The following is a 20873-nucleotide window of genomic DNA, read 5'->3' as shown; positions in this document are numbered from 1 at the left end:
GTTATATATATCTGTATAAGTATCCGATTTTTTGTTTTAATGTACTTTTAAGTATGTCAATATGAAATTTGAATGTGAGTTTTTGATCTAACCAGACGCCCAGATATTTGTATTGTGAAACCCTTCCAATGCTGTGACCTGTTAAAGTGGTGATATGTAGACCATCTTCTGCAATATGTCTGGCTCTTGAGAATATCGTGTATTTGGTTTTTGCTGAATTGAGAACTAATTTTAGATTGAGGAGAGAATGCTGTAGTTTGTCGAAGGCTTGCTGGAGAGTTTCAATGGCTGAACGTGCAGTATTTGAGGTGCAATACAGAACTGTGTCATAGGCGTAGAGATGGGCGTTACAGTTAGTTATAGTGGATGTAATGTTGTTAATGAAAATGGTAAACAGGGCAGGACCCAATATTGAACCTTGTGGGACCCCCTTGGTTAATGGTAAAAATCAGAGCGTTGGATGCAAGAGTCATACATTGCTGTCTGTGGGATAGGTAGTTTTGGAACCATTTACATGTACTAGAGTCAAAGCCAATGTTACTGAGTCTTTGTAGTAGCAGAGCATGGTCAACAGTATCAAATGCTTTTGATAAATCGGCAAAGAGGGTGGCACAATAATTTCCTTTGTCCATGGCACATATAATATTGTTTGTAACAGATGTGATAACAGTAACAGTACTATGTTTTGATCTGAAACCAGATTATAGAGGACTCAGCACATCATTTAGTGAGAGGAATGTTTTGAGCTGATTGTTGATGAGAGATTCTAGAACCTAGATTCTAGAAAGACAGGGCAGTTTTGAAATTGGTCGATAGTTGTTGAGGTTTGATTTATCACCACTCTTATGTAGTGGGAAAACATGTGCTGATTTCCATATTTGAGGGATAACGCCAGGAGAAATTGACAGATTAAACAGGTATGTAATTTGGTCTGCTATATGAGGAGCACCAAGCTTTAAAAAATAAGGATCTATTTTATCCACTGTTGATTTCTTGCAGTCTAAACCCTGTAGTGCTTTGATAACAGCATGAGACGTAAAAGGGTGCAGTGTAAACAGGGAGGTGTGGTTTGAACAGTGGTGGTTTGGAGAAACATGAGGCAGCAGCTGACCAGCAAGACCAGGAAAAACTATATCAAATTGGTTTCCAGCAGCAACAAAATGTGCATTGAAAGCATCACAAATGTCAGATGGATTATCTATCATACAGTCATTTGATGTGATAGAAGGAGGAAAAGATGCACATGATTTGTTTTTCTTTCTCTTGACTGCTTTCCAAAATGTTGATGGGTTTGTAAAAGAGCTAGAGATTAAGTCAATGTGATAATTTGATTTTGCTTTTCTTAAGGTGGAAGTGCATTTGTTCCTTAATTTTCAGAAAGTAAGCCAGTGAGCTGCCTCATTGGTGCGCCTTGCTGTGGCCCACGCTTTGTCTCTTGCTTTGAACATCAGTGCTAGGTCAGTTGTGAACCAGGGGCTTGTTCTATTTTTAACTCTATGTTTTTTTATGGTGCATCTTTATTGATAAGTGACAGAAAGGAATTTGTAGAATAACAGAGCTTAATCTATATTTGGTATTTTATGTGTGTGGTGAATGTTACTTGCAGCATGGTCACAGAGAAAAGCCTCCCCGTTCAAGTGTTTGAAGTTTCTTTTGAGGATAATTTTGGAGCATGATTTTTCCATTTTTCCATTTCTGACACAGGCTACAGGGCAGTGATCACTGATGCCAAGGCCAAAAACACCAGAAACAGTGATTTTGTCTCTCATGTTAGACAGAATTAAATATATCAGTGTTGAATTATTGGGGTTCTTAAGGTTAGGCTCTTTAATTAACTGTGTCAACCAGTTAATATTAAAGTCACCCAGGACCAGCGTCTCAGATTTGTTCTACTGAGCGATGAGGTCAGCTAATGAATTGATTGCGCTGAAGGTGGTCTGTATGCACCCCCAACATGGATGAAATTATTACTGGATAAGTTGATTTTGAGAGCGATAAATTCGATGATATTTCCTGGAATACACCTGAAAGAATCACAATTTAGGAAAAATGAATAAAAACAAAGATATTTGATTTGTTTTCCTTCATGTAAAGACAACATTTTAAGTATTTTATATACTGCTTTCTTGACATTCATGTTTTCTAGCATGCAGTCTTCTTCTTCCCTGTCTTTGTTGGCACTGGCAGTGTGAAATCATTGCCACGAATGTGACTTGTGTCACCCTCGAGGTCAGAAACTCTGGAAGTGTTGCATGGTGTCTTGACTTGACTTGTGTGTGTGTGTGTGTGTGTGTGTGTGTGCAGGGAATTTACGGCCGTTTGTTTGTGTGGATTGTGGAGAAGATCAATGCAGCCATTTACAAGCCCACGTCCTCACAGCCAAAAGCTCTCAGACGCTCCATCGGACTGCTGGACATCTTCGGCTTTGAGAACTTCACTGTCAACAGGTACACTGCACACACACGCACACAAGGCTTTCTCACTTATTGACTTAATGAAGCCCCCTTTTCTCTCAAAAGAAGACTGCATTAATCATTTTTGCTCTTACCTTTAGTGCTATTTATCAATCTGGAGTTGTTTCTTAATTCTTTATATTTTTTATTTTATTCACCTCCTCCTTCATGTGTTCTTTATCTGAAGTGAAATACTGTTGTCACCCTCACACTTTTCTCTTCCTCCTTTCTGCAGCTTCGAGCAACTGTGCATCAACTTTGCCAACGAGAACCTGCAGCAGTTCTTCGTCCGTCACGTCTTCAAGCTGGAGCAGGAGGAGTACAACCTGGAGCACATCAACTGGCAGCACATCGAGTTCACTGACAACCAGGACGCTCTGGACATGATCGCCATCAAACCAATGAACATCATCTCGCTCATCGACGAGGAGAGCAAGTTCCCCAAGGTACAAACACTCAGAAACATGTGGTCAATGCTATACACATGTTGTAGTTTGCAGCTTGTTAAATAATATCCACTATCTGAGTTTAAAGGAGTAGCCTATTCACATCATTTACTTAAGAAAATGTAGTAATACCACAGTTTAGAAACACTGGTCCCGCATTCAAAAAAGTAAAATGTATTGTCAAAATAATTTAATAATAATAATAACTAATTTATAATAACTAAGTATTCAGAATGGCCATTCCAGTATAATATACATACATACATACATACATATATATATATATATATATATATATATATATATATATATATGTATATATATATATACTATCTATACTAACATTATGATTACGTATGCTTTAACATGTTCATCACTGTGATGTAGCAGATTGTTTAGATGCAGCTGCTTTTAACTAATTTATAAACTGCTGGATAGCTTTATCTATAATTTATAATATGTGTGTGTGTGTGTGTGTGTGTGTGCTGCAGGGCACGGACACCACCATGCTGAACAAGCTGAACTTTCAGCACAAAGTCAACACAAACTACATCCCCCCTAAGAACAACCACGAGACTCAGTTTGGCATCCAACACTTTGCTGGAGTTGTTTTCTACGAAACACGAGGTGAGAATTACTTCATACACACCAGGAGCGACAATGAAGATGCTCCTCCATTACTGTATGAACACATGATAAATTTAATGAAGCCAGTTAGGTGTGTTTCCTTCTGTTATTACAATTTATGTTTGTGTGTGTGTGTGTATGTGTGTGTGTGTGTCTGTCCTGCAGGCTTCCTGGAGAAGAACAGAGACACTTTATATGGTGACATCATCCAGCTGGTTCACTCCTCCAAAAACAAGTTTATCAAACAGATCTTCCAGGCTGATGTTGCGATGGTATGCGTGTGCGCGCGCACACACACACACACACACACACACACACACACACACACACACACACACACACACACAATGACTGAAACATTAATACAATACGTCAGTGTTTTTAGTTTTTAATCTTACAGTTTTTGGGGCAGTGTATAGTCAGGAAATGATGGAGGAGTCTAAAAATCAATAATAAGCAGTTAAAAATTAAACAAAATGTTCACTCATAACAAAAAGAGAAAAAATTGAAAACAAACAAAAGTGGTTGTGGATCAAAGTGGTACAAACAGGAAGCTCCGCTTTATAGACACCACCTATTCTTCTTCTGCATGTTTCTCAGTAATGTCCAGCTCAAAGCTAACATTACCGTCCTCTGTGTCTTCCCTCTGTGTCTGTGTCTGTGTCTGTGCACTTTCTCATCTGTTTGCTGCTTCTTGCCAGTTTCTGTGTGGTTACTCTCCTGGTAATTCAGTAGGTCTTCCTGCCAGAACTCTTCCCAAGGTAAAATAAAAAATATATATCCCAGTCCCTCCAAACACTCTCCATCGGTTCATCTTATTCATCTTGATGTATAATAATAATAATCATCATCATCATCATCATCATCATCATTATTATAATTATTGTTGTTGTTTTTATTATTTTATATTTTATATTTTACATTGCGTTTTTTCATGTTTTATTGTGAAAGCATCTACCGGAAGTGTTACCAATGTTGTGATATTATCTGTGTAACTTGATATATTATCCTGATGTAATTCCTCACTGTGTCCACAAGAGGGCAGTAAGTGCCAGTGACTCAACCGAAAGTGGCCTTATCTCCCGGCCATAAAACGTTTTTTTGTTTGTGTTTTTTAAATAAATCGTAGTAATCCAGATGTAAAAGATCCTAATCAACTTTTATTTGCAAAAATATTATTAATAACGCCACAAATTGTAATGCAGTTCTTCACTGCAACCACAAGAGGGCAGTAATCACTCGTGATTACTAGTCAACATATAGCCTGATCTCAGCTCCACTCGTGTAAAGACAGACACAATAAAATACCAATGTTGGGAATGGCAGGAGCAAGTTTTCCGCGAGTTAAGAAATTTAAATTATCTATTTAAAGTGGGCGGCGGCCATGGAGAACTTCTTTAACAACTGGAAGTCATACTGAGGAGAGCGAGTTTTGGTGCCGCTCTGGCTTTTAAAGCCACGGTGACATCACAGGATCTCTCTGGCCTCAACCAATTGGGCTTGAGCTTAGGTCCTGTGCTCAGGTAGCCCCAAATGGTCTCTTAACGGGGGGTCAGGTCCTCGTGGCCTCCCTTTGTTAGAAAGGGCAGGGGACAGGCTTTTCTTTAGTCATGCAGGCCTCAGAAGTAAGGTCTGAAAAGACCCATGTTGGCCCCAGCCTTTGTTGTCAGAAGCACATGGTAAAACCCCAACACTAACATTTCAAAATGAACCCCTGAAAATAAAAATGATCAACAGAGAAAGTGGGCTTGTTTTATGTTGATAGACACTAATCGCCTTGTGACTTGATGTTTGTTTCCAATAATGTCATTAAGCTAGCTTGGCGCCAAAAGTCCTTATAGCTGAATCTAAGTAAAAGTAAGGAGAAGCACTAATCTGGTCACAGAATTTAACGGTGATAGAATCCGGTGTGAAATTACGATAGATATAATTTAAAAAATTAAAATGTATAGGGGATTTATCATATGCTACTTGAGAACAGTTACGTGAGCTATGGCTTCTTTCTTTTGAAAACATTCACCGAAAGTGGTACCAATGTTTTAATATACTAACTTGGCATATCAAGTTGATGAACTTCCAAACTGTGACCACAAGGGGGCAGTATGACTCGTGATTCTACAATCAACTACATGTAGCATGATCTCCAGACCAGAAAACTGTATTTTTGAATAAATCAACTAATCTACTAATACATGTCAGATGTGTTACTTGCGATATATAAACTTCTAGTAAATTGTACACTTTAATATTACACACAAAAAATATTTTTGTTAACGCCACAAATGTATTGTGTTGCAGTTCCTCTGTGTGGCCACAAGAGGGCAGTAATGAATCATAATTCCACCGTCTACTCCATGTAGCATGAGCTCCAGACCAGAAAACTGTAAAACTGTCTTTCGCTAATACAGTTGTTGAATATGTTCTTTGTAATAATTACATTTGAAGCATTGTACATATAAATATAACTAACGATTATTGATAACACCGCACATTTATTGTATTGCAGTTCCTCACTGTGACCACTAAGTCAGTACATACACGTTCCCGTAATGTAAAGAAAGACACAATAACATACAAATATTTCCGTATAAGACCTTCAAAATAAAACAATTGAAAAATGAAGTGCAGCGGCTTATTCAAATGTGTGCTGACTTTCTAGGGAGATACCAATAGCGATGTTGACTCTGTTTGTTTACAATAGTCAGTTACCTAGTTAGCTAGCTACTAAAAGTCCTAGATAATGACAAACACTTATCTGGTCAGAGAATTTACTGGGAATGCAGCGCAGCACCTTCAACTCTGACATTAAGCTAGCATGTTCCTGGAGCAGCTAAAGTTGACGATAGCATGCTAACTATAGTTACTCTCTGGACCAAGCATCTATTTTTCTGTTTCTTCACGTAATAAATGGACACAAATATTGTATCAATAGCGCAACTTTGGACGGAGCTGGACTCATGGATTAAAGTAAAAAAAAATCTTCTGACAGAAATTTTATCCGCGCTAGGTTAGGTTACTTGACACCTGCTTAAGAAATACTTATGCATAAGAATACGGCACCAAATGCAGCCATCATATTTAAATGCTCAACCAATAGTTTTTAACAGGAGGACTTTAAACAGCTGTTCTATTGCATCTATTGCATTTTTCTCCCTTTCAATTTTTTTTTTCAGCAAAGCTTGTCTTTACTCTCTAAAATAATCAAGCACCTACATAACTTTTCATAACTGTTTTTATTTTCCTTATTATTTCAAGTAAACCTTTTATATATAAGAAAATAGAAATAAAATTAAAAAATCAACAAGCCCCAGGATTAAATAACAATGGGTGCAAATCTCGATAGTGCTTTGTTTAGAAAATTAACAACAAACAGAACAAGCATCAAACAAACAACACCTGTTTGTTCACAACAAGCACCAGACACTCTGCACAGTTAGCGATTCTGGTTAATTCACCATCACTATGTTTATGATCAGTGGAGATGCTGAGCATAATTAGCCATGCTGCTTTTGTTTTGCAACAGTTGTGTCTGCCGTGTTTAATCCGTCGCGTATGGGATCGCGGTCGAAACTGTCGCGAAGCGATTAAGCTACGATCTACAACCATACTTCACCTTTAGTCTAGTAAATCCCTCTGGAGCCTTTTTGTAATGGAGACACGCAGAGTGAGTGCACATTTAAGAGGGCGTGGCCTGAGACTTTCCCAGCGGCCACTCTTAACCTAAAGGAAACACGGCTATTGATCTCATGAGTAGCCTCTGTGAACTCAAAATGAGGGAAATCCGTCGTAGTGACGGAAAACTTTAATCCATGTGGACTTGCTGTTTCTCTAGTTTACAGTTTTTGTGGTAAGCTAGGCTAAATATGTCGCGAAGCTATCACTGAGAAGCACGAAACGCGTCATAACTCCTGGTAAGAATTCCCATCAATTAAATGTGTTTTCTTAAAAACTTAAACTTTTATATTTTGATATAAAACCTCATAAATTGCACTACATTTGCCAGATGTGTTGATTTTGAATGTCTGTGATAAACTGAAGGATGAAGTGTTCCTTTATGTGCTGAGAAAACAAGATATAAAAGAGGTAAAACTACCAAAACCATAAACTTTTGCAGTAAACACATTAATGCAGCAGTAAAATTTTGGTTTCCAAAAGCAGAAAATCTGCAATGTTCAATCACCTTATAGTTTGAGTAATTAAGATACAATGCAGTTAGTGCTGCCTTGAACTAGTGAACTTAATGTGTCACTTATAAGCTGTATGTTGTGCAGGCTTTGCAGCATTATTGTTTGTACAGCCCAAAGATACTGGGGTATGGGACTGGGCCGTGGTGGAATGGGAAGAGGCAACATCTTCCAGAAGAGACGTTAACTGCCTCAGCTGTGTTAACATATTTGCATTGTATAGTTTTTAATTAAAATTTAGAGGAACTTTTCACCCCATAGCCAAACTTAATTTTCTTCACCATTGTCTCTAAATGCCTGTGCACACTGAAGTAAATGCACCTACTCACTAAAAAGCCTTTTCTCGTTCTACCTGCAGCGAGCATATTTAAATATCAATAATGCATCAAATATTAAAAATGTAAATTTATTTTTGGGGGGCACATTTTGCTGTTGTTTGCTGATGTCAAATATGGCCAAGAAATAGTTAGCCATATCCCAATCTCTTGCCCATGGCAACCTAGAAATGAAAATGAGCCCAGAAGAGGAAAAAGGTTAGAGTGAGAGCTCAGGAAGAGAGAAAAAAAGGATTGTCATTGTTTCTGACCCTGACACTTTCTTCACTGTCTCACTTTGTTTGTGGGCATGTGACTGTGTGTGTGTGTGTGTGTGTGTGTGTGTGTGTGTGTTTAGGGGGCAGAGACCAGGAAGCGTTCGCCCACTCTCAGCAGTCAGTTTAAACGGTCTCTGGAGCTGCTGATGAGAACTCTGGGTGTCTGTCAGCCTTTCTTCGTTCGCTGCATTAAACCCAATGAATACAAGAAATCCATGGTGAGTACCTCCTCTCTGTATGGAAACAGAGTATAATGCGATAGAAAAGGCTGATGTTTTTAGGGATTTTAGTTGACAAACTGTGCAATAGAATGTGAAACCACACGGTTACTACTCAACTGACTTTGCAGCTGCTGGAAAGCAAAACATTTCTTAGAAAGTTCACTTAATAATTATATTAAAAAGATTTTATGATGTAGACAAAATAATCTAAACATGTATAGTCTAATTCTGAAGTCACTTAATGCTCTCCCAGCTACTGAGGAGTCAAAGCTAAATAACATTTACAGTATTTAATAGCTTGAGAATGTTAAACATAGTCTGACCTACGTTTGTGATTTTCAGGAGGAGTTAAAATTATTTCCACCACATGTTGTGCGTCTTCCTGTTATTTTGCACAGCCCTGCAGATTGTTGGTTAATCTGTTTTGATTTCAGACTGCTGTCTTGCACAATATAGGAGAAGTTAAAGGGAAATTAAAATATATTCAGTAATTTGTTATTGGAGACGTGATTAGAATTTCATCGTACTCACTGATAGGAGGTTGCAAAATAAAAATGATCTTCATACATTTTAACACAATATTTGTTTGACATTAATTTCTTTCTACATGGAAAACAGGGAAGAAAACACCAAATGAAGTCTCCTGGTCATTTTGTTTAACTTGAAGATGTTTCAAACCAATAAGTATCAAGATACAGTAGAAATAAAACATAATTAAATGAAAATCAAAGGCAGTTTCACTAAAAGTCTATTTTTTTTATTTTCAAACACCAAATAAGAAGTCTGAGATGAAGCTGTGCCATTTTTTAAATTAGTTTGACCACAATATATTTTAAGGTATGAGTTTATTTTTTTGTCTGTAAATTCACAGTGTTTGTGTGTGTAGTTGTTTGACAGGGAGCTGTGTGTGCGTCAGCTGCGGTACTCCGGTATGATGGAGACCATTCGTATCCGCCGCGCAGGATACCCCATTCGCTACACCTTCGTGGAGTTTGTTGATCGTTACCGGGTACTCATGCCTGGAGTCAAACCAGCGTACAAACAGGTAGAGTGGAACTACAGATGTGTGTATGTGTGTGTATATGTGTGTGTATGTGTGTGTGTTGTTGTTGAATTAGCCTGAATATAAGACAAAAACAAACAAAACGGGGCTTCGTTATATATTCAAGGACTAAATAATTATGTTTTAAAGCAAAAATCTTTCAAAAAACAATGTACAACATCTGCATCCATAAATTCTGCCTTTACAATAATATTAATAATATTCAGAGAGTTATTCATTTAACTATATCTTCATTGTAGAGGTTGTAGGTTGCAGTAGTTTTGAACATTATATTAAGAGGTGTTTCTAGTATTTTGGCCACCCAATTTACATACATGGTAATGCCGGAGTATTAGAAACACCTGCCAATATAATGTACTCCAGTACAACGCCACCCACTGTGACTTCAATAATAAACATGAAGTAGAATTATTACCTTTCTGACAATCAACAAAACTTGAAAAACTACAATCTTTGTAATTGTAGAATTAATAGCAGAGCTGTTTTATAACCCAATACTGGTATACCTAATGAAGTGGCCAGATGGTGTACATCAGTCTTTGATACACACACAATACTTGTTAGGAAATAAATTTGCTTTTCTCATGGTATTTTTTCAATTATGAGAAAACTATATAATATCACTAAACATGCTCTTTAACATTTTTGTTGTGATGTGTAGCATGTTAGCAGAGCTGCTAGCTGGCTGAACAAGTGAATGTTTCAAGCACACACTCTAAGTTAAGACATGTTTATGTGATGGTTGTTGTGTCTCTGGACCATCAGGAGGACCTGAGGGGAACCTGTCAGAGGATCGCTGAGGCGGTGCTCGGCAGAGACGATGACTGGCAGATGGGAAAGACCAAAATCTTCCTCAAGGTACTCGTGCATTCAAGGGGACTTCTCTTTAATGACAGAGACATGATTCGATGAACAATAAGATGAAACAATAAGATGATTGGTTGCAGTGTGGGAAAATGTTTATTTAGGTTTTATGGATATCAGTCATCTATTAGTGTCTATGAACAGGTGTAGGTGTACCTAATAAACTGAGTGTTTTACATTATTGTAATAAGGTGGTTTGCCTGAGCTTTACACTCTTTATGTCAGATGAACCAGTTCATCCCAGTAGTGAGACTCTGCTGTGATTGTTTCCAGTTCACATGTCAGCTGACAGGAAAGACTGTGTGTTTGGTTTCCTGCTGTGTGTGTGTGTGTGTGTGTGTGTGTGTGTGTGTGTGTAGTATATATATGTTACTGTGGGTTTTTTAGACTTTATATCATTATTTGTTCTGCGTGTGTGTGTGTGTTTTGGTTTCCCGCCCAGTCAAGACAGATTTTGTCCAGAGGTCAGAAGGCACATCCGTTAGCTAGCTGCCACACTGTCTCTTCTATCCCCATAAGTTAAATGATGATATCAACTGATGATGATTTAAGGCTTATCTCTGTCAGGCCTCAATGCTCAGCTGGACAGGAAGTAGAACAGGAAGTAGAAAGTGCAGGGGGTTGAAGGCAGGGCAGTACTCACACTTCCCCCAACAGGACGGACGGACAGATCATAGAGAAATAGAAGATTAAAGCTTGTAGGGTAAAAGTGCTATAGCTGAAAAATGACAAAGGCAAAGTTCATGTTTGACACTTTCAGAACACAGTCCAAAACTTTTGTCTCGACTGAAATACACTCACTGTCCACTTTATTGTGTAGCAAGGTGTGCCTAATAAAGTGGCACCCTTTGTGGTCTTCATCTGCTTCAATGTTGGACATGTTGTGTGTTCAGAGATGGTCTCCTGCAGACCTTGGTTGTAACAAGTGGTTATTTGAGTTCCTGTTGAACCAGTCTCCATTCTCCTCTGACCTCTGGCATCAACAAGCATCTGGATATTTTCTCTTTTTGGGACCATTCTCTGTAAACCCTAGAGATGGTTGTTAGATCAGCAGTTTGTGAAATACTCAGACCAACAACCATGCCACGTTCAAAGTCACTTAAATCACCTTTCTTCCCCATTCTGATGCTCGCTTTGATCTACAGCAGCTGGTCTTCACCATGTCTACATGTCTAAATGCATTGAGTTGCTGCCATGTGATTGGCTGATTAGATATTTGCATTAATATCAACAACTATTATATAGATTGTTCAGACAGTTATGTTTCAGGGGGTGACTTTACTGATTATCTTATGTTTCATCTAGTGCCACCAGCAGGTTGATTTTTCTGGACGGACCGTTATAAAATTATTTGAAACATTAAAGTCCCCTCAGGATAAAATGTAAATACTTGGTGATCCTCTAACTTTTCATCAGGTCAAACTTTCACTCAGCCTTATACTTCTTTTTCTTGGATTCTGCACTTCAGTTTGAATTTGACTTTTTAAGTTATTAGAGTTTCAAACAAATGAAACGGAGTAGCAGAAAGTGCCATTAGTGTTTGTTATGTATAAGTTCTCCCTCCTGCTCTGTAGGATCACCACGACATGCTGCTGGAGATTGAGCGAGACAAAGCCATCACAGACAAGGTCATCCTCATCCAGAAGGTGGTTCGAGGTTTCAAGGACAGGTAGGCCTTAAAAAACCTGCTTCCAGTCTCTGTATGGTTTGATATAACTGGAAAAGAGGTTGACCCAGTCTCATGTGTCACTAAAATCATTGATCAGATTTGATGAAACATATTTATAAATCCATCTGTTGATGTTTTGTCACGTAAAGATTCAAACAGAAGTCATTTATCATCCTGTCATCAGATCGAACTTCCTGAAGATGAGGAAATCGGCTGTGTTGATCCAGAAGACGTGGAGAGGGTATCACTGTAGGAAGAACTATGGAGCTGTGAGGAACACACACACACACACACAAACACACGCACACACACACACACACACACACACAGACACACTCACACACACACACACAAAAGATCAAAGATCTGGTCTTGTCTGCATCAAGGTTATAATGGTTTTGGATTTTTCATTAGTTTTAATTTCGTTGGCATTTTTTGTTTTCAAATTAAGTTCGTTTTAATTCATTTTTAGAGTGAGTTTGCTAGTTTTTATTTTTATTTTTTGGAAAATGCTTAGTTTTAGTTTAGTTCTTATTGTTTTAGTGTTAATTTTAATTTTTTGTAATGTGGTATTTGTTGGGTATTTGTTGGGCATAGACTGTATATAAATAATGGACGTAGTGACCGTGACTACTCATTGGTTTGTGGCCCGTTGGTAGCATCGAGTTCAGCGTTACACTCGTCGCCATCTTGCGTCGCCATCTTGCGTCGCCATCTTGTTCCCGATACGGGAAGCAGACCATATTTGGACATGTGGAGGAGGAGAGGGAACTGACGACACTGACTACATGCCTCTCTACACCTCAACCTGACTGAGAGAAGTTGCTGCTAATTCATGTTAGCATTAACTGGCGCATTAACTGGGATGTTAGTTTTGGCTAGCAAAAAACAAAAACAAAATGTACGTTACTAACCTCAGAAAACTGACCAGCGACTCCTTGGAGTGTCTGTTAGTCCAACCAAACACTGAACAAGACATTATTACTGAACAAAACATTCAAATAAACTGTCATTAAGTGAAAATACAGTGAAAGGGTCAAAGTTATGAGACCAAACTGCTAAACGTCCTTTTTTATATCTATATAGTGTTATATATAACTTTATTGACACGTTGCCGTGGATACGCATTGCTCTGCTTTTCTCCTGGTGACGGCTCGCCTTGTTAGTGACCTGTCAAACAAAGGTAGCCACGCCCCCTATTTTCTTCTAAATGAGGCCGTTATTTATGCTATTAACATGAAATTCTTGATGAAGATTTTTTTGCTAGCGACTGAGACCATAGTGTTGTCCTAAAAAAAATTTCTGAGGTAATAAATCAAGTGAGAAGTTTTCTAATTTTGCATTGAAATTAATGAACATAAATGTTTTTGCATCCAAACTTAGCACCCCTACTGGAATTTTTGGTAGAATGCAGTTTAAGGCACTTCCTGGTTTGCCTCCCTGCTCAGACCCGGAGGGCCCTGATCTCAACCGAAAAGGATTACATATGAAAAAAGTTGACAAAGACGAAAACGAAGGACATTTTCACAATCATTTTAGTTAGTTTTAGTAAGTTTTGTAACTTCACAATGCATTTCAGTTAGTTATCGTTTTTTTAAAAACTCGTTTTTATTTTTATTTCAGTTAACGAAAATGTTTTTTCAATTCTAGTTTTGGTTATTTTGTTAGTTTTCGTTAACTATAATAACCTTGGTCAGCATCAGCATGTAATTATTTTTATCAGAAAAGGCTGAAAATTAATCTTTCTTCCTCCCTTGCCATGTTTTGTGTCCCTCAGATGCGAGCGGGCTTCTCTCGCCTCCAGGCTCTGGTTCGCTCCAGGAAGTTGTGTGCATCATATCATGTGGCCCGGCAGCGAATCACAGGCTTCCAGGGACGCTGCCGGGGCTACTTGGTGCGCCGGGCGTTCAGACACCGGCTGTGGGCTGTCATCACCATCCAGGCCTACACCAGAGGCATGATCGCTCGGCGGCTGTACAAACGGCTGAAGGGAGAGGTAAACACACACGTGAATATGTGAAGTGAAATAAAACAAACTTTTAACGATAAAGATATCAATGACGGCAAAAAACAAATATACACCATGTCAATAATGTTAAAGGTTAGGATCATAAAATAAACAGGTTCTGATTTGAATACTTCTCCCACTAATGTACACACATAGTTTCAATGTTTTATTTGAATCCACCAAGTAATCACTATTCACTCTGTGTACATTTTACTACACTCATGCGACATGTTTCCACCAGTTTTTCTGCAAAGTTTGTGAGTCACCAAAGATTCACTCTCCCTTTTTTTTTATTTTTTTTTTTACTAATTTGTGCAATTTAAGTACCTCTTTACTTGTTTTCCTTTACTTTAGCAGTCCTTCACCTCAGATTAATTTAATGATTTATTTGTTGTTTTTATTTGTTTTCAAGTAATTATTTGCTTAGTTCCCTTAAGTTGTTGTTTCATCATTATCACCTTAGTTGTCCCTGTCCCATGAAAAGACTTACTGCTTTTAATTCAGCTGAGATGTTATAAAACAAACAGCCCACAAGGGATGAAGCTTGGTTGTTTTTGGTAGCTTGCTGTTATTTTCTCACAGTGGACTCCTTTCTCTCTCGCTTCAGTATCGCAGGCGGCTGGAGGCTGAGAAGATGCGTCTGGCTGAAGAGACCAAACTGAGGAATCAGATGTCTGCAAAGAAAGCAAAGGCCGAAGCTGAACGCAAACACCAGGTGGGAGTTCAACAAAGAAGTTCTGACACTTATAGACATATAAAAATGAAATCAACAGGATATTGCCTGGTCTTATTCAGAATGTTCATATGCACTCAAGAAGGAAGGTTATCTCAGATATGTGATATATATTCTCTAGGAGCGTCTGGCCCAGCTGGCCAAAGAGGACGCCGAGCGGGAGAAGAAGGAGAAGGACGATGCTCGAAAAAAGAAAGAGATGGTGGAGCAGATGGAGAAGGCCCGTCAGGAGCCCGTCAACGACTCTGACATGGTAGACAAGATGTTTGGCTTCCTGGGGACAACAGCCTCTTTCCCAGGTCAGGAGGGACAAGCCCCCGCCGGCTTCGAGGTGAGCCAACTAAATGTTTTCCTCCCACTTTATGAGATAAAATAAATCATTTTCTCTTCGATGCCAGAAAACCCCCCCAAAATCCAGTAAACTTGTATACATAGTACAATTATATATAATACATTTATTATCTTATAGTATTTAATATTTAAGTTAAATTATTTTTATATTTTATCATGTATTTTTTGTATTCGGTTCGAGGTAGTATCACAAAAAAGTCTTGAAGTTTTTTTTTACTAATTTGATTTTAATTTTAGCATTTTTTACAGTGCAATACCATTTTGATGCAGTCTCACATTAAAGAAAATTGTTTTTCTTTATCTAGCTATAAGTGCATTGAAATTGTAAAAAAAACAACAATTCGAAGTAACCAGATATGTTGAATAACACAGAGTGGGTGGATGTATGAATGTATGGCATGTAAATAGTACAATATCTGTAAATAGATATAGTATAAAATGTATTAACCGGACCACAACAGTGGTCACTTTTTCTGAGAAGGTTATAGAGGCCCAGAGTTGTCAGAGAATTGTCTCTTCACCTGAAGGAGAATCTCTGTCAAACTTTCATTCTGGAGGTTCTTACCTGAAGTCCTGTCTCCTCTGCAGGACCTGGAGCGGACCCATCAGGAGCTGGAGGAGGAGGATCTGGACGAGGCTCTTCCTCTGCCTGAGGACGATGAAGAGGAGGATTTATCGGAGTACAAGTTCGCCAAGTATGCTGCCACCTACTTCCAGGGCACCACCACGCACACCTACGTCCGAAGGCCTCTCAAACAGCCTCTGCTGTTCCACGACGATGAGGGAGACCAGCTGGTAGGTCACCTTTGATCCCCAAAACAACCTTTAGTAGTTTTATTAGATTAGATAACTTAGTTACATTCAACGAATAAAAACATTCAGTCACAATACCTCTGGAGAACTATTATAGGCAACGCTTTATATTAAGGTCCTTGTAATAACCATTAATTAACAAGTAATAAGGCCCTTGTAAGTCCTTACAAGATGCTTATTAACATTATTTTGTGTTTATAAGCTTATATAAGTGTTAATAATGGCATTACAAACACCCATGACCAACCCATTATGTCTTTGCCATGCCTTTATTAATCTTATTTTGTTTGCTTATTGATATTAAAATATACTTTATTGCTCATCTATTATAAGTTAACTATAAGTTAACTATGCTTTTTGCAGCTACCGGATCTAAAGCGAGAACAATGCCTTATTACTTGTTAATTAATGGTTATTAAGGACCTTATTCTAAAGCGTTACCCAATTATATTTCTATGATCAGATGCTACATGAAAATCATTGATTTCTCAAGATAAGATTCTACCTGAAAAACTTGATAAATAAAGATATGTCTTCCTTTTTCCGGCCCAGGCTGCTCTGGCAGTGTGGATCACAGTGCTGAGGTTCATGGGAGATCTGCCGGAGCCCAAGTACCACACAGCCATCAGCGATGGAAGCGAGAAGATCCCCGTCATGACCAAAATCTACGAGACACTGGGAAAGAAGACCTACAAGAGAGAGCTGCAGGCGCTGCAGGGGGAGGGGGAGGTGAGGTGGATGGGATGAGATTTATATAGTTGATGTTTATAAATAATTAACTGGAGCTGCACTGTAATGTCCTACTATCAGCCATGTCCCCTTCCTCACATAATACGTGGAGTTAAGCTGTGCATTTTCATCTTGTCCCTGTTGCTAAATTTACAAATATGCTTTTTTTTTAATTAGTTACTTCATAGTTTTTACAAAGATATTGATGAAGAGGGTGCAGACTTTCCTCCAAAGGCAAGTTTTTTAGATTGGGAAGATTTAGTCAGTAAGACAGTAAGTGGCTGTAATACACTAAGAAACTTCTAAACGAGTTTCTCATGTGCACTGTAAAAAAAGATAAACAATAGCTACTCAATAAAATTTAGGCAACAGATTGCACGCAATATTATTAATTAAATCTAACTAAGTTACAAGTTGAGTTGATAACAACTTAACAGGAAGTGCCTGTCATTTAAAAACGTACTAATTCTATTGTGTTGGATTCATTCAAAATTCTCTTGATTTAGAATTACATACACATAAAGATTATATTTAATATGATCAAAATAAGTAGATTCTATCTCAAACATTTTTATATTAAAGTTACTTAAACAACTGCCTCAAAATCAAGGATGCATTTATATTTAATACATTTTATCAAATATATGAAGTAAAATGAAATGACTACAGAATAATTTATTACAGTGTGTGCTGCTAGAAACAGCATCTCTGATTTGTCTCCTTCCTGTTTCCTGTCCTGTTTTGTTTTGCCTCCAGACACCTCATGCTGACGGCCACAAGAAGAACAGTGTCCGACACAAACTGGTGTCCCTCACCCTGAAGAAGAAATCCAAGATCACTGAGGAGGTGAGACAAGGGACATTACAGATGGCAACCACCATTCTGATGGTTTCATCTCCAGGCACCATGTGGCAGAACTACAGAAGTAACAGTTTGATGCATTTCAGGTCACCAAACGCCTTAATGATGGGGAGTACGGTCTTCACGGCAACAGCATGCTGGAGGATCGGCCAACATCCAACCTGGAGAAACTTCATTTCATCATCGGCAACGGGATTCTGAGACCAACACTGAGGTACACAGAGCTTTTTTACTAATCAAATATAGACACACATTGGGTAAGAAAGTATTACAAGAAGTGTATGTACATGCATCTTGTCCTCCATGACCCTTTCCACGCCCCATAAACCCCATTTACACACACACACACACACACACACACACACACACACACACACACACACACACACACACACACACACATAGTTTCCTGCATTTTTACTAAACTTACATAAATATCAATTACATTATATGCATCAGTACATCAAAGTTTGTCTGAATTAAAAATATATATATCTTTACTGATATTATAATACAAAACAAAAATCGTTTTCTAGATTATAGCAGCAGAAAAGAAAAATTAACAATTTATTTAAACATTTCCATGTATGCAAAAGTGTCTGGAAGAGCCTGGTGAGGGTTGACTCGTTTGGGTCTCAGATGGCTTTAGTGCATTGAGAGAAGAGAGTGTGCAGCTGTTGAAACATCCTGGATTTGACATTTAACTAATCATCTAACTGTGTGTGTGTGCGTGTGTGTGCGTGTGTGTGTGTGTGTGTGTGTGTTAGGGATGAGATCTACTGTCAGATCTGTAAGCAGCTGAGTCAGAACCCGTCTAAAAGTTCTCACGCTCGTGGCTGGATCCTCATCTCTCTATGTGTCGGCTGCTTCGCCCCTTCAGACAAGTTTGTCAAGGTCAGGATGTCCAAAACGTTTTAATTTAAATATGCAGAAGAAAGATGACTCAGAAAATGAATGTGTTTTCACAGCTGTTTTTTTTGTTTCATGAATATTACATTTTCAAGCTCTTTTTAGCACCATTTCCATAGATATGTAATGTAATCACAACACATGTACAATTCTTCATATATTCTTTTTAAGTTGAAAAGCCTTTCCGAGTTGTACTTGATATACAATGGCATACAGTTTGTCAAAATGAAATAGATTTTCTGAGGAAAATAATCATTTAACCCATTGAAGCCTGGACAGCGGATATGTCGTTTTGTAGTATTTGTATAAGCTCTCAAATACTTTTTGAATTTCATTTCTATCTGCTACAGAGGCTGAAAAATCTATTATTTAGTAGAATCGTTGACACTTCTGTTGAATTTCCAGAAAAACTTCAGGTTTTAGGGGCTTATTTTAAAATCGCCCAGAGGTTTTACAGGCGTTTCAGGCCTCAATGGGTTAAATTAACAGTTAATTGTTGAAATAGTCAATAGATTCATCAAAAGAAAAAAGTAATTATCGGTAACCCTCTGTTCACCTGTGTGAGTGGAGATGAGGCTCCACAATGATTGAGATTTATAAGACTGAATAAGGAGTACACAATTATTCTTGTTCGTTTTGCTGCCTCCCCCTCCACATCCGTGCAGCGCAGTCCTTAAATGTTTTTAAATCTCACTTAAAAACCCACCTCTTTTCTCTTGCCTACAATTAAAGTTTTTTGTTTTGTTTTGTTTTGTTTTTTTCCTCCGGCAAGTTCTAGGGAATAGTGTCCCCTAGTAATCCCACAATGTTTCTAAAATTATCCCATCTTCTTTTAATTTATTTTAATTTTAATTTTTTTTTTTTTGTTTCTTTTTTACCTTTGTCAATTCTGTATTTTATTTCACTTTTTGCACTTTTATGTGAAGCACTTTGGTGCGGCTCAGCCGTCTGTAAATGCGCTATATAAATACATTTGACTTGACTTGACTTGACTTGTGTGCTTTTTGTTCATGTGAAATTTACACCTTTTCTTGTTACCTGCAGTACCTGAGGAACTTCATTAGCAGCGGGCCGCCTGGTTATGCTCCGTACTGTGAAGAGAGACTGAGACGAACATTTGTGAATGGGACGAGAACACAACCTCCATCCTGGCTGGAACTGCAGGTACAAACAAAATGTTTATGGGAGGTTTGTTTGTTTAAAATTAGCAGCCCATGTGCAGCATTTTTCAGTCTTTTCCCTGAATTCTTCAGTATGTAAATTGTACTTAGATAGCCACCGGTTAATGTTAAATAATTGTAATACTGTTTATAGTTGAGGATATATGGAGTGTTCAGCTCTCTTATCACTAATGAGTGTGAAACGTTTTAATTTGGCTAATTACAACAGCAATTTGGCTTCATGGTTTTTAATTATTAGTCCAAGCCTGTGCTAAACTGTATGCACCAATACTCGCATTACTGATTAAAAAACCCAACAGATTTGTGTTGTGTTTAGGAGCAATTTCAGTAGAGGGAAGATTGAGTCCATGAGCATTGAGTATGTCCATTTGAGAGAAAAGCACCTTGAATGCACCGGTCATATATGCTGGCAACTTTGCTAGGAAATTAGCTATATGCTTCACATAGACATAATTACAGATAAAAGGGCAGATATAAGTAATCAAAAGCATAGTAGACAAAACAATTGATTTAAAATTAATTAAATAAGCAGTTTATAAACACATTACTACTGTAGAGGTCAACTATAATAAAAATAAAAAAAGGCTGCTTAGATCTAAATTAAGGAAAAGGTAGTGTGATAGAATGAGTAGAACTCAGTAATCCTAAACCAACTTGGCTAAAGCTCTGAAATCTGTTAACCAGGCCACTAAGTCAAAGAAGCCCATCATGCTGCCGGTGACGTTCATGGACGGCACGACCAAAACTCTACTGACGGACTCGGCCACTACAGCCAAGGAGCTCTGCAGCGCCCTGTCCGACAAAATCAACCTGCGGGACCGCTTCGGTTTCTCACTGTACATTGCATTATTTGATAAGGTGGGTACACACACACACACACACACACACACACACACACACTTGAGGACCAACAAAGACAACATGGTAACGAATAGTATGGAAAGGACAAAGGACCAAAAGATCCTAAGATGATTCAGTTGTGGATGGAGAAAAGTAACAATTTACCATGGTCTGTGTAATCCAACAGGGGAAGACAAAGTGTGTTGTTAACAGCCAGCCGCAAGCTTGCACTGCCTCGGCAGGTCAGACAAAGAGGTATTGGATAAGATTAGATTAGATTGACTTTATCAATCCCACAGCGGGGAAATTTCTTTGTTACAGCCGACCAC

General features: G+C 38.2%; 1 protein-coding gene across 1 annotated transcript in view; it reads left to right on the top strand.

The window, feature by feature from the left end:
- The window catches only part of myo7aa (myosin VIIAa), a 47511-nt gene that overhangs the window by 10563 nt on the left and 16075 nt on the right, over positions 1 to 20873 (top strand). The window contains exons 12-30 of the mRNA XM_059331539.1: positions 2305 to 2447; positions 2689 to 2899; positions 3391 to 3526; positions 3692 to 3798; positions 8383 to 8520; positions 9410 to 9568; positions 10352 to 10444; positions 12025 to 12119; positions 12304 to 12388; positions 13897 to 14115; positions 14735 to 14842; positions 14982 to 15191; positions 15800 to 16006; positions 16577 to 16753; positions 17510 to 17599; positions 17701 to 17828; positions 18382 to 18508; positions 19568 to 19687; positions 20389 to 20562. Coding sequence (XP_059187522.1) covers positions 2305 to 2447; positions 2689 to 2899; positions 3391 to 3526; positions 3692 to 3798; positions 8383 to 8520; positions 9410 to 9568; positions 10352 to 10444; positions 12025 to 12119; positions 12304 to 12388; positions 13897 to 14115; positions 14735 to 14842; positions 14982 to 15191; positions 15800 to 16006; positions 16577 to 16753; positions 17510 to 17599; positions 17701 to 17828; positions 18382 to 18508; positions 19568 to 19687; positions 20389 to 20562 — 2727 coding nt within the window. The remainder of the gene's footprint in view (positions 1 to 2304; positions 2448 to 2688; positions 2900 to 3390; positions 3527 to 3691; positions 3799 to 8382; positions 8521 to 9409; positions 9569 to 10351; positions 10445 to 12024; positions 12120 to 12303; positions 12389 to 13896; positions 14116 to 14734; positions 14843 to 14981; positions 15192 to 15799; positions 16007 to 16576; positions 16754 to 17509; positions 17600 to 17700; positions 17829 to 18381; positions 18509 to 19567; positions 19688 to 20388; positions 20563 to 20873) is intronic.

Source organism: Centropristis striata, chromosome 4 (assembly GCF_030273125.1).
Source record: "Centropristis striata isolate RG_2023a ecotype Rhode Island chromosome 4, C.striata_1.0, whole genome shotgun sequence".
NCBI classification, from domain to species: domain Eukaryota; kingdom Metazoa; phylum Chordata; class Actinopteri; order Perciformes; family Serranidae; genus Centropristis; species Centropristis striata.
Note: the sequence above shows the minus strand (reverse complement) of the source record. Positions and strands in the feature narration are given on the sequence as shown.